At 46.6% G+C, this 13,741-nt stretch overlaps 1 protein-coding gene and 1 pseudogene across 1 annotated transcript; one reads left to right on the top strand and one right to left on the bottom strand.

Annotated features, from left to right (window-relative positions):
* Positions 1-524: 524 nt before the first annotated feature.
* On the bottom strand, positions 525-9,256 carry LOC109700906 (saoe class I histocompatibility antigen, A alpha chain-like). Its single transcript, XM_020186257.2, is given in 8 exon segments — positions 525-951; positions 1,236-1,268; positions 1,468-1,532; positions 1,692-1,799; positions 1,910-2,185; positions 8,063-8,338; positions 8,532-8,825; positions 9,100-9,256. Coding segments are annotated over 8 exon segments (1,203 nt in total). The 5' UTR covers positions 9,164-9,256; the 3' UTR covers positions 525-864.
* Positions 9,257-12,014: 2,758 nt separating this feature from the next.
* LOC109700909 (ragulator complex protein LAMTOR3 pseudogene) lies at positions 12,015-12,388 on the top strand (annotated as a pseudogene).
* Positions 12,389-13,741: the final 1,353 nt, after the last annotated feature.

The following is a 13,741-nucleotide window of genomic DNA, read 5'->3' as shown; positions in this document are numbered from 1 at the left end:
GAAAAGATCAAAACCACAATCCAGGAAACAGTCACTTCCTGATGCCACAGAGTCTGCCATGTGCAGGACCCTCAAATCATTGTGGGACAGTGACAGGAAAATCACCTCCTGCTTCCATAAGAAACGTGGTACACCCAGAGGACAATGACACCAGAATCCATACCAATTACGAGCATAATTCTCTATAAAGCACGAAAAAAAAAAATGGTGGTTCCTGAATTTGGATCGATGACTGAGTCTAGACTGGCCTGCCACAGGAAGCCCTAGTTGCTCATGATTTTGGACACAGGAAAACCCTGGAAAGGTCTGAGTCCCTGTGATCACAGGACCTGGTAGGACAAGTTTCTACTAAAGGGAAAGGGACTATGGGGAGAAGATAACACAGTGGAGTAATAGCCATCTCAAACCCCAGGATGGACCGAACACCAACTGTGCATAGCTCTGTCCACATGTGGCACCACTCAGCCTTTCCCTGTCCCCACCTGCAACAGACTCACACCACAAACACTAAGGACTCTGGAAGCTTGTCAAGTTACATATTGTTGCTCAAGTTTATTAATCTTCCCTTGACTTAATTAACCATCAACCTCATCTCATGGCAAGAATCTGAACAACAAATCCACATGCACATTCTTATTGTCACCAGGGAAGCCAGAACTGCAGCTCAGTGCAACCTAATGACAACACAGGAATGGAACCCTCCCAGCACTGCCTCTGCTGGAGCAGCTGGTTGATCAGGAAAGAGGATCCTGGACAGCGTGGGAGGGTCTCAGCACTCAAGGCTGAGCTCCTCATTTCTTCACTTTATGATGACAGGAGCACAGACACATGGACACAGTCAGAAGCCTGTTGCAGAAAGACAAGTCAGGAGCTCTTGAAATCACAGGAGGGAGGGAGGAGAGACCTGAACAGGTCCTCTGTGGCTTGGTCCTCAGAAGGCACCATCTCACACTGTAGGAGAAAATGATCAGGACGGGCACAGTAAGTGGTGACACTCTGAACAGCCCAGCACACACTTAAAATGTCCCAATCCACAGTCCCCATATCAAAGGACTCTGCCCCATCCCCAATCCCAACTCAGGCCTTCAGGGTGTCACCTTTATATATAAGCTGCAAGTGATGCATCAGAGCCCTGGTCAGAGCTCAGGTGATGTGGCTAAAGGAGGAATTGTGGGATGGATGCACAAACTTCTCTACTGTACCACATGGGGCTCGGGGACCCCCCCCATACTTACTTGCAGTTTTATTATAGCCCTCTTTTTTCCCACCTGTGGGAAGAAAACAATACACGAGGGGCCAGGAAGAAGGCAGGGCCACAAAGCCTGGAGGAACCGCTAGTCTTGGATCCCAGGGAAGTTTCCAGACTGTGACTGTAGACCCAGGATAGGACCACTAGGCCTGAGGAGAAGGGATGGGCAGGAAGGGTCCAACTGCCTTCCTGAAGGACTGTCCTCAGAGGGACCTTACCTCTGATCTGTGACAGCTGGGACTCAAGTCCCCATCACCACCATCAGCAGGGTGATAAATCTGTCCTTCATTTTCCATGTGATTTACAAAAGAGTAGGTGTCAGCAAAGAGGGCCCAGGCTGGAGAAGCACCTTACAGGTGCTACTTCCCATTAAGGAGGCAGGGACACTTCTACCTGGTGCTTGAATACCCCAGGGGACAATTCAGACCCACCCCTTCCCTACCTGCATTATTTCTCTTCCTTATCACAACTGCTCCAATGACCACAGCTCCAAGTACAACCAGAACAGTGACAATTTCCACAATGGAGATGGTGCGCTGAGGATGTGGCTCTAGGAGGGAAAAGGAAGGAAGGTCTATTTTCAGCCCTGACCCTGCTGAGGGCTCCAGAAGGCTCCTGTTTTCCCTAAGAAGACAGTCCATGCCCACGTCCCCTCCTTACCCCATCTCAGGGTGAGGGGCTCACGCAGCCCCTCATGCTGCACATGGCACGTGTATCTCTGCTCCTCCCCCGAAGGCACCACCACGGCCGCCCACTTCTGGAAGGTTCCATCCCCTGCAGGCCTGGTCTCCACAAGCTCCATGTCCTAGATCTGGTCCTCACCATCCAGCTGCCAGGTCAGGGTGATCTCCTTAGGGTAGAAGCCCAGGGCCCAGCACCTCAGGGTGTCCTCATGGTCAGAGATGGGGTGGAGGGCCACTTGTGTCTCTGGTGGGGCTGAGGGGGAGATTCAGGAAATTCAGACATTTGACATTACTTCCCATGGGCCACTGCAGAACCATTCTTGTGATTATCTTGAGAACAGACAGGACGATTGGGTTGGGGAAGGGAATGCAAAACCCAGACACCAGCCAGGGCTCAGGCTTTGGGATAATCACTTATTTCTTGGAAAGTTCTAGAAACAAACTGAGACTGTTCAATGTAAAGGCTCCAGATCTCTGAGAGGGACTTCAGATACTGACCTGGGTGAAGTAAAGACTCAAGACCTGGTGTCAGATCTCTAAAGACACTGCATAGGGCAGAGAACAAGGCCTGAGACAGTCTCCCTGTGATGCCCAAGGCTGCTGACAGAGTGAAACGGAGCTGATGGCAGTTATTTCAGGGACTGTCTTCCCCTCCACGTCTGGAGAGATACTGTTTGCCTTAATTGTCCTGAGGGACAAGCAGGCCTCAGTGTCCTCTATGATGCAGCCTCAGAAAAGCCAGGAGGAGGCAGGCAGAATTTTTCAAGCAGTAGGACACCTGTCTACCAAGAGCAAGGCCATGAGTTCAAACCCCAGTACCGGAAAAAAAAATCTACTGGGCTGATCCAAGGTGGCGACTAGCCTACAGAAGCAGAAAGCCTAAGATCTGTGACTCCAGAAAACTACCTGAGACGATAGTGCAACACTTGGGTAATTCTGACTACTTCTAGGCAAAATAATTACTACCATCACATTAGGTGCAGAAAAAAATTAAAAATCTGACCCTCAAACCAGCCTTTAATTGCACCTGACAGCTGTGACCTGCCAGCAAGCCAGGTCTAGCCCCAGGAACCCTCCTGTCCCATGGCGGTTTCTCTCTCCTATTTTTTTTCCTTGTCTTTTTCCTCCTCCATCAAGCAGAAACAGAACATCAACCAGAATCAAACTGCAACTTCCAGAACCCCTAGCCTGTGGAAAGCCTTCCCACACTGTGCTGCACTGAGAAAAGTTGGTGCCATTTCTCCCTGCTGCTGCAGGCTCCAAACTTCCCTGCATGGTCAATAGGTAGAATGAACAGGTGAACATCACACACCATGCAGGACTCCCCTACCCACCCCCTGGGAACATATACCAGCACAGCCCCTGGGCAGATGGATTCCCCACCCTCAAAAAACTGAAAAACTAACAGCAAACTGTAATTAAACATGGACAGTGGAGGGGGTAGGTGGAACACAACCTGCCCCAGAGAGAGGGGGTGGGGTAAGGAGCTAAACTCTCAGCAATGAACGCTCAGTGAATAAACACTGGAAAGGGAGTAAAGGCTGAGAGCCCTAGGCAGGTGACAAGCCACTTCCCAAAGCAGGGGAGTTAGTGGATCACAGAGATGATCTCTTGATCCAGAGGGCTGCATTCAAAACCAAAGTGCTCCACCTTGCTGGGGGAGGAGCTGACCAAACAGCTGAAGCTGAACCACCCAGCATGGTCTGGCAAACCTACCTTACCTCACAATTTCAGTTAAACTGGTGGACAGAAGAACCAAACACTACTCACAAGCCAGTCACCTGGTGAGACCACATCAGAACTTCTGCTTATATGCCAATACCAGGACTGGATGCCAGAAGAATAACTCCAGAACTTAAACCAAACACTGAAATTCTATTGTTCCTGAACCTAGTGTTTTTTAATTGGGTTTTGTTTTTTCTGTTTTGTTTTGTTTTACCTTCCATTTTTTTGTTTTATTATTGTGAGGGTTTTTTTAAATCTTTATTTCATTTTATTTTTATTTCTATTTTTTTCTCTCTGTACTATCAACTCACCATCACTATCTTCTTATCCCCATTTTCACCCCTTTCACTCTCCTTCCTTCATCTGTGCTACAATCCATTGTTCTCCTTCCCAAATACTCTTTTTACTACTTCTCATCCACCCTCTCCCCTTGCCCTCCTCTCCTCCTCACATCCTCCCCCAACTTGTCACATTACCACTCCCTCCTACACACTCACCACCTGCTGACTAATCCATGTACCAACTTTACACAACCCCAATCCCCTGCAATCCCTGACACAAGCACCCTCCACTATAAGAACAGAAATACATCCAAGCACACACAAGGGCCACAAAACCCGGCAACCCCCATATTGCTTCCCCCACTCACCCACCCAACTTCCTGTCTCCCCTTTTAGTACCACCCTAACCAATTTCCATAGATAGCTTAACAAGCATTACCCCCCTCAATTCCCACTATTTCTAGATAATATCATCCACGGGGCTTCTATATAATATATAAACTGGTCAGGCATTGAACCTGTGAATTAGTTATTGCTATATTACACCTCCAAGCCAGGGAAAGAAACAGCGTATCAACCTAGCTAAAAACCAAGATAGTCATAACACAAAGATTAAATCAAAGGAAAGAAAACAGGCAATTAAAAGCACCAACTAACCTATCAAGAACATAGTTGCACAGCACCAAATAGAGCAGTGGGAAGAAGAAGGGATGAAAACCACTCTCCTCAAAAAATTAATTCAATACAGGATTCAGAGGGAAATGAAGAAAATGGATACCTAGTTCCTGACCCCAACAAAACAAAGATAAATGACACCAAGCAACCCAGTGATGCCCACAAAAACACCCTCAAAGAAGAAATCTTGCAAGATATCACTGAGAATTTCATGGAGAAGATACTAGACATGGTTAACCAAAACATACAAGATGCACTCAAGAAATTTCAAGACACCAAAAATAAAGAACATGAGAAGACACTGAGACAAATGAATGAACTCAGAGACAACCTAAACAAATACCAAAGTGAAAGTAAGGGAACTATAAAAAGAGAGGTAAATGAATTAAAGATGAAACTAAAAAAATATAAAAGAGTACGTGACCAAAGATATGGAAAACCTCAAAAATAAGAATCAAACAAAAACAAAAAACACAGTGGAAGGCCACTCCAGCAGAGTTGAACAAGTGGAAGACAGAATCTCAGAACTTGAATATAAAGTAGAAATTAAAGAAAAAAGTGGAGAATTGTAAGGCAAAAACTCAAGAGCTGTGAAAGGAATATGCAAGAACTCACCAAATCCATCAAAAGACTAAACCTGAGAATTATGGTATTGAAGAAGGAGAAGAGGCCCAACCAAAAGGAATTTATAATATATTCAATAAAATAATAACATAAAATTTCTTAAAGCTCAAGAAAGTTTTACCCATTGAGGTACAGAAAACCTCTAGAACACCAAACACATTTAACCAAAATAAAACCTTCCCACAGCATATTATCATTAAACAACTGGCACAGAGAACACAGAAAGAATACTGAAGGCTGTAAGAGAGAAAAAACAGGTAACATATAAAGGTAAACCCATCAAAATCACAGTAGATTTCTCAATGGAAACCTTAAAAGCAAGAAGGGCATGGAGTGAGGTATTTTGGCCACTGAATGAAAATAAATTCAACCCTAGCACTCTACCCAGCAAAACTATCATTCAAAATAGATGGAGCAATAAAAATCTTCCACAATAAGCAGAAACTAAAACAATATATGATCACCAAGCCACCACCACAGAAGATTCTCCAAGGAATTCTGTACACAGAAGATGAAAACAAATAAAACCATGAGAGGACAGGAAGTATCAAACCTCAGGAGAAGAAAAGTCAAGGAATCAGAGAGTAGCATTGATTCAGCTGCACACAATCAAACCCTTAAGCAACAAAAACAAATAAATGGCAGGAATCACCACATACCTATCAATATTAACACAGAATGTCAACGGACTCCACTCTCCCATCAAAAGACACCATTTATCAAGCTGGATTAAAAAGGAAGATCCAACAATCTGTTGTTTAGAGGAGTCCCAAATCATTGACAGAAGCAAACACTGACTTAGGGTGAAAGGCTAGAAGAAGATTTACCAAGCCAATGGCCTTCCAAAACAGGCAGGAGTAGCAATACTTATATCAGACCAAGTAGATTTCAAACTTACATTGATCAAATGAGGTAAAGAAGGACACTTCATACTAATAAAAGGGGAAATACACCAAAAGGAAATGATAATTATCAACCTATATTAGTGTACCCATTTCCATCAAACATACTCTAAAGGACTTAAAAGCATATATACACACAAACACAGTGGTAGTGTGAGACTTTAACAACCCCCACATGATGGAGAATAGCCTCTTCAACAAATGTTGCTGGGAAAATTGGTTATCTGCCTGCTGAAAATTGAAACTAGATCCATGCCTATCACCCTGTACTAGTGTTAATTCAAAGTGGATTAAGGACCTTACTATCAGATCTGAAACTCTAAAGTTAATACAGGCAAAAGCAGGGAATACTCTGGAAACAATAGGTATAGGCAAAGATTTTCTCAATAGAACTCCAGCAGCTCAGCAACTAAGAGGATGGACAAATGGGACTACATGAAATTATAATTATAATTGTATTTCTTTTGCACAACAAAAGAAATGGTCTCTAAACTGAAGAGACCATCCACAGAGTGGGAGAAAACATTTGCCAGCCACACATCAGACAAAGGACTGATAACCAGAATATACAGGGAGCTCAAAAAACTAAACTCTCCCAAAAATCAATGAACCAAAGGAGTGGGAAACTGAACTAAACAGAACTTTTTCAAGGAAGAAATCCAAATGGCTAAAAAACACATCAAAAAAATGCTCACCATCCCTAGTCATAAAGGAAATGCATATCAAAACACATTAAGATTCCACCTCACTCCTGCTAGAAAACAGCTATCATCAAAAACACCACTAACAACAAGTGTTGGCAAGAATGTGGGGAAAAGAAACCCTCATACACTTAGGTAGGAAAGTAAGCTAGTACAGCCACTTTGGAAAGAATATGATGGCTTCTTAAAAAACTAAACATAGATCTGTCATATGATCCAGCAATACCACTCCTAGGGATATAGCCAAAGGAATGGGACTCAGGTTATTCCAAAGGCACCTGCACACCATGTTTATTATAGCACTATTTACAATAGCCAAGCTATGAAATAGCGAAGATGCCCCACTGCTGATGACCACATTAAGAAAATGTGGTAATTATACACAATGGAATTTTATTCAGCCACAAAGAAGAATGAAATTTAGTCATTCGCAGGTAAATGGATGGAAGTGGAGAACATCATCTTAAGTGAAGTTAGTCAGGCTCAGAAGGCCAAAAATCCTATGTTCTCCCTCATATGCGGATTATAGACCTAAAATGCAGTGATATTATTGGACATGGGTCACACACTAAGGGGAGAACACTTGCAGTATGAATAGGGAAAGGGAAGGAAACCTAAAACTTGATAGTGTTTGATATGCCCACTGTAGAGGTGCGAATAAAGTAATCTTAAACTGGCAGAGGCCACTACGGGAAGGTGACCGGGAAGTAGTGAAGAGGTCAGGTAGAGATGAACGGATGCGGGTTGTAATACACATGTGCATGAAAGCAATGATAGGAATCTCTCTGTACAGTTATCTTTATCTCAAAGTAGCAAAATGCTATGTTTTTCATGTTATCTCTTATGTTTTCGCTTCAACAAAATTGGAGAAGAGGGCAGAACAGGTTCTGTCTTGAAGCGAATAGGGTGGGGGAGGAGGGAAAAGGAGGGGCACGGGGGAGAGGTGGCCCGAACAATGTAAACACACATGAATAAATGTATAAACAATAAAAAATAATTATTGGACTGAGAGTACAGCTCAGTGGGAGAGCACTTGTCAAGCATCGAGCCCTGAGTTCGGCCCCAGGTACCACAAGAAAAAAAGAAAAAAAAGCCGTGGCGGCTCACCCCTCTGGAGCAGAGGGAGGGCGGTGTCCTGGGTGGGCCCCCTTTTCCTTCACGCCTTGTGGGAGCGGGCGGGGAGATCTACAGGAGATCGGGAGGGGTCTCTGGCCCCGGGTACCTGTGCGCAGCAGCGTCTCCTTCCCGTGCTCCAGGTATCTGCGGAGCCACTGCACGCACTTCCCCTCCAGGTAGGTCCTGTATTGCTCCGCCACACCAGCCGCCTCCCACTTTTGCTGGGTGATGCGAGCGGCGGTGTCCGCCGCGGTCCAGGAGCGCAGGTCCTCGTTCAGGGAGATGTAGTCATGGCCGTCGTAGGCGTGCTGCTCGTACCCGCGGAGGAGGCCCCCGTCCGACCCCATGTCGCAGCCAGACATCCACTGGATGGTGTGAGAACCTGGCCCCGCCCCCACCGTCAGCCCCGCGCCCGCCCGCCCCGACCCGCGGGGATTTCCACCTAAACTGAAAATGAAACCGGTCCGAGTCCCCGCAATGTCGGGTGAACCTCGGATCTGGGGATGTGAGGCGACTCGGGCCGTCATGGGGACGTGGAGGGGTCGTGACCTCCGACCCGACCTGTGGTCACTCACCGTCCTCGCTCTGGTTGTAGTAGCCGAGCAGGGTCCGCAGGTTCACTCGGGAAGTCTGTGCATTGCCCTTCTCGATCCGCGTGTTCTGCTCCCAGTACTTCGGCCCCTCCCGCTCCCAGTACTTCGGCCCCTCCCGCTCCACCCACGGCGCCCGCGGCTCCATCCTCGGGTCCGCGGCGTCGCTGTCGAAGCGCACGAACTGCGTGTCGTCCACGTAGCCGACAGCTATGTATCGGGGCTCCCCGCGGCCGGGCCGGGACACGGAGGTGGAGAAATACATCAGGGAGTGCGAGCCTGGGGACGGGGGGCGGCTGAGACTCCGCGACCCTCCTGCCGCGGAACCCGGGTCCTAGGATGATGGGCCGGAGGGGAGGAGGGGACACGGGCTCCTGAGACCCCAAAGGGACATCGGGGGAATGGGGCGGGTGGGGGAGCGGCAGCGCCCGGGTGGGGACGGGGAGGTCGGGGCCGCGGGGCGGAGACGCGGCTCCCTGGGTCCTGAGCTCCCGCCCGCGGTCCCCTCGCTCCTTCCTGGCAGGGGTCGTTTCCCTCCCGACCCCGCACTCACCCGCCCAGGTGTCGGTCAGGGCCAGGGCCGCTGAGAGCAGCAGGAGGAGGGTTCGGGGCTCCATGACCCCATTTTCAGGGTCTGTGGGACGATCTGAGAGCGGGCAGCTCAGTGGGGACCTTATAACCCAGAACCGCGGAGACGCTGATTGGCTCCCTGGGAACCCGACACCCAATGGGAGTGAGAACTGGGGCCGCCTCATGAGTGTCCAGGCAGAAGGACCTGACACGGGTTGGGAGAAGTGAAACTGTGGGGAAGTGGGGAGTCCCTGAGAGCTAAACTTGGAGAGCTGGTGCTTTACCCTGACCCATCTCTACGGCATCAAGCCCTGTGTCAGGGTTAAGGCCACCCAGCGCACCCCATCTCAACAAACTAGCTGGGTTTGGTGCTGCGCACTGTAATTCCAGCTAAACAGAGGCCATTGATAGCAGGATCACTGTCTGACGCTGGACCGGGGCAAAAAACGCTAGACACCACCTGAATGCAAAAGGAGTTATGGCATGGTTCAAGTGGAAGATTGCATACCTGGCAAAAGGAGGGCCTGAGTACAAACCCCAGTAACACACACACACAGACACACACACGCAATTAACCCAAAGAACACAAACCACTATAAAATGCACTAGAAGTGCCTGCTGTTTAATCATATAAGGTTCTTTTATTGCGAGGACTCTGGACAGGAGATGTAATAAACTCAGTAACTTAATGCTTCGATGAGATCATGTTTCAGTGGAACCAGTTTTTTTTCCTTTGGCAATGAGGAGGAGGTGAAGACTAGAATAACCCTCTTGCACTTTGGTTCCACAGCTTCCATTCTTGCTAAGCTTTGATTTAGTCCAAATAAAGTCCTACTAATATAAAAATAGCTCAGATTTGGGAAATCCTATGAAAACGTTGAGCCCTCCAAGGGTTCCATAGACCCCACTTTGGGAACTCGTGTTCTGAGTAACCATTTGGTGGGGAGTTCCTCCAGACTCCACCCTCTGTGCCCCTTCCTCATTTCCAGAACTTCTTCCCTGAGCTGACACCCTGCCTGCCAAAGCTCAGCTAATGCACTGCCCCTGGGTCTTCCAGAAGAGTTGCACCCCTGGACATTGGATGTCAGAGAGTTTCCTTAGTCTGGGGACAGAGCTGGAGGGACTCCAGGTTCCCCTTTGAGTTGGGAACAGTTTGTGTCTGAGGCATCTGATACAAATTCATTCATTGCCAGACAGGAATTTGACTCAATCTGCATAAGAAAAATTGGCCTTTCATTTCAGATGAGTCCAGTGCACTTCACTTCAGGCCCCCAGAGACTCAGGAGCAGTTATCTCAGTCCATGAGGTTGATGTAACAGAAACACCATGGACTGGGTGACTTATAAACAAGAAATTCATTTCCACCATTCTAGAGGTTGGTAAGTCCCATGTGAAGGTGTGGCCATCTCGTGTCTAGGAGGGACCCTGTCCTAATAAACATCCCTGTTCTCACTGAGCCCTCCATGGGGAAGGCCAGGCAGCTTTCTGAGAAGGGTGGTAATTCCATCCAGAGGGCAAACCTGATCACCTCTCAAAGCCCTCCTTCCAAATGCCATCACATTGGGGATAAACTTTTCAACACAGGAATTTTGGAGGGACGTGAAAATTTGGCAATGGTGTTCGATAGAATATTCTGTGTTGTGCGTCTGCACTGTGCAATATGGTGCCCACAGGCACATGTGGCTACTGAGTACTTGGTAAGCCAGTGCTCTACCACTTGAGTCACACATCCATTATTTATTATTATTTTGGCACCACAGTGTTTGAACTCAGGTCCTTGCACTTGCTAGGCAGGCGCTCTACCACTGCTCTCATGTTTGGTATATGGTATTGACAGAAACATTCTTAGATGGTGCATGAGCGTATATCATACATATTATGCACTCTGCACGTATGGGATAATCAGAAAAATACATTGCTTGGAATTTTGAAAGGGAAGGCAGACAGTAGAAAGTGAGGACTCAGGGCAGAGACTCATGGTACAGAGCGTCCATATCTGCACTGGGGCAGTGAACTTGCAGAGCCGCTCTCCATGTCTCAGCGTTGTTCTCAGTGGAGGCCCAGAGCCTCATTGCCTCCTTTGTGGGGTGAGGACATTTATCACTCTCTTGTCAGCAATTTGATGCTTTTAAGAAGAAAAGCGTCCAGGTGCCAGTAGCTCACAAGCGTCCAGGTGCCAGTAGCTCACACCTGTAATCCTAGCTACTCAGGAGGCTGAGATTGGGAGGATCTCAGTTTCAGGCAGGCCCAGAGAAATAGTTCCCAGACTCATCTCCAAAATAACCAGAGTGAAGTGGGCTGGAGGTGTGGCCTGCACCTGAGTTCAAATTCCAGTCTCACTAAAAAAATATAAATAACAAAAATAAGAAGAGTTGACATTTTTACTGTTTTAGTGGGGGATTTGTCCATGGACTCTAGATCCCATTTTCCAAAAATGGAAATTTTACAGCAAAATGTTTCAGTTATAGGATTTCATTGATCCTGGAGCAGAGGATCACAATCTGAATCTTAGCATGTGCACTGGACATGATCCATCAAGGGTTGCACAAGGGGAGTGTAAGTATAAATTCTTTTTCAAAATTGTATTCAGGCACAAAAAGTAAGTTCAAAAGATTCTCCAGACCCAAAAAGATAAGACATCCATATTGCTTATCCCTTGTCACTTAGGTCATCTTCACAGAAACCATCACAGTGTGCAATTTCTCATTTGTATCCCCAGAAAAATATGTCTATGCAATAATGAGTGTTGTCATGTCAGTGTAGACCACAGACTGCAGAATTGTGACAGTGGCTTGCAAAGCAATCTGTCTTTGAGGCTGGAACTGAAGTGCCATGGAGACATCGGCAGCTCAGAAACCAGGCAGGGAAGTTTGATCCTGGGAGAAAAAGGGGTTTATCATGGCAGAAGACCTGAAGCGATTTCTACAGAAGAGGTCACTGAGTGTTGAGGGCCTCATGCTCTTGTGTGTCACATGGAGATGGAGCACCTGTTGTTGATGTAGCAATGACAGTGTCCAGAGCCTCTTTGACACCCGGTGTCTTATCTACTGCTGCCCTTGGGGGCAGACCAGAGGAGCAAACTGGAGTTTCAGAAAAGAAAATTGTCATTGGTTACTGTTACTGTCATCTGTTACTGTTACCACAGAATTCTCCCACAGGTGAATCAATTCAATCATGATCCTCTGGCAGTGAGTGTCACAGCCACCAGCAATGACTACACAGGGCTAATTGTCAGCCTAGATGAGGAACCTGCTCCATTATTTGAAGAATGATAAAAGTTGAAGTTTCTTAATTTGACAATTATATAAATGTGAACCTTGTCATCAGTATCCATGTGCCAAGAAGGGGCCTCCTTTCCCACCTTATGCTGAAGAGAGAACCTGTAGGTATAATTTATAGACACATAAGTGGTTATATCCATTTGTGTAAGGTCTTTTTTTATGTAGTGAGATCTGGGGATGCCATGAAAACGGTCCTGTCCCTCACAGCTCACATGGAGTAGGTGCTGTCACCAGACATGAATGGGATTGTGCCCCGTGGGTCAGAATGAAAGCAGCAGGGGACCCACCTGAGCATAAGTGCCCCATTGTCCAGTACAGGCCTGAAGTCACAGCAGACCCTCTTCCTTGTGGATGAAGTGAGGACGTATTTTCCTTCGGATGTTTCATTTCCTCGATCGAGTGTGAGGAAGATGAAATGGCTTAGACAGGTAATAAAATCAGGACGAGCTCTAACTTTCCTTGGAATGTATTGTTCAGCGGTGGTGATGAACACCGCTAATGTTTGATTCTTCTCAGAGGCTGCTTTCTCTGGATGAGAAGATAACCATGCTGTGTGGTTGGAAGAAATGTCCTTCAGTGCTGGGTGAATGTGCAGCATACATATCTCTCAGTATGTGTGAACACTGTAAGAGAAAAGAAATAGTTCGTCTCAAGTTTTGAAAGGGAAGGCAGACAAGTACAATGTCAGGAGCTCAGGACAAATGCCTGCCAGGGTGGAGCCTCTGTGTCTGGGCGCTGGGGCAGGGAAGTCTCAGAGCTGCTCTCCATCTCTCAGTTGTTGTTCTCTGTGGAGGCCCAGAAGCATCATTTACTGCACTGTGACATGTGGGTGTATATTATTCTCTTTTCAGCAATTTTATTTTCTAAAGAAATTTTGGCCTTTTATGAGAATATTTCTCCAAGTAATCTAGCCCATTGTGCAAAAATGGAAATTTTACAGTAAAATAGTTCAAATACAAGATCACTGGTCCTGGAGTAGAGATCAGATTTGGTCTTAGCACACGTTCTGTCAAGGGTTTCACAAGTGTATGAGGTGTTACTATAATTTATTTTTGAAAATAGGATTCATGCTCAAACATGAAACTTCAAAAGTTACTGCAGAATATACAAAGACAGGCCATGTGTGTTGCTCCCCTGACTGTCACCATCTCTTGTCACTCAGGTTATCTTCTGGAAGCCATCACAGCAATTTCTCATTTCTGTTCCCAGAAACTATGTCTGTGCAATAATGAGTGCTGTTATGTCACTAGATGCCATAGTCTGGAATGTGTATTTGTTCATTACATGACTGATGAAAGTCTTTTTTTCTTGAATATAGAGAGAATACACAAAAAAATCACCCCC

Source organism: Castor canadensis, chromosome 8 (assembly GCF_047511655.1).
Source record: "Castor canadensis chromosome 8, mCasCan1.hap1v2, whole genome shotgun sequence".
NCBI lineage: Eukaryota > Metazoa > Chordata > Mammalia > Rodentia > Castoridae > Castor > Castor canadensis.
This window is presented reverse-complemented; position numbering and strand designations above follow the sequence as displayed.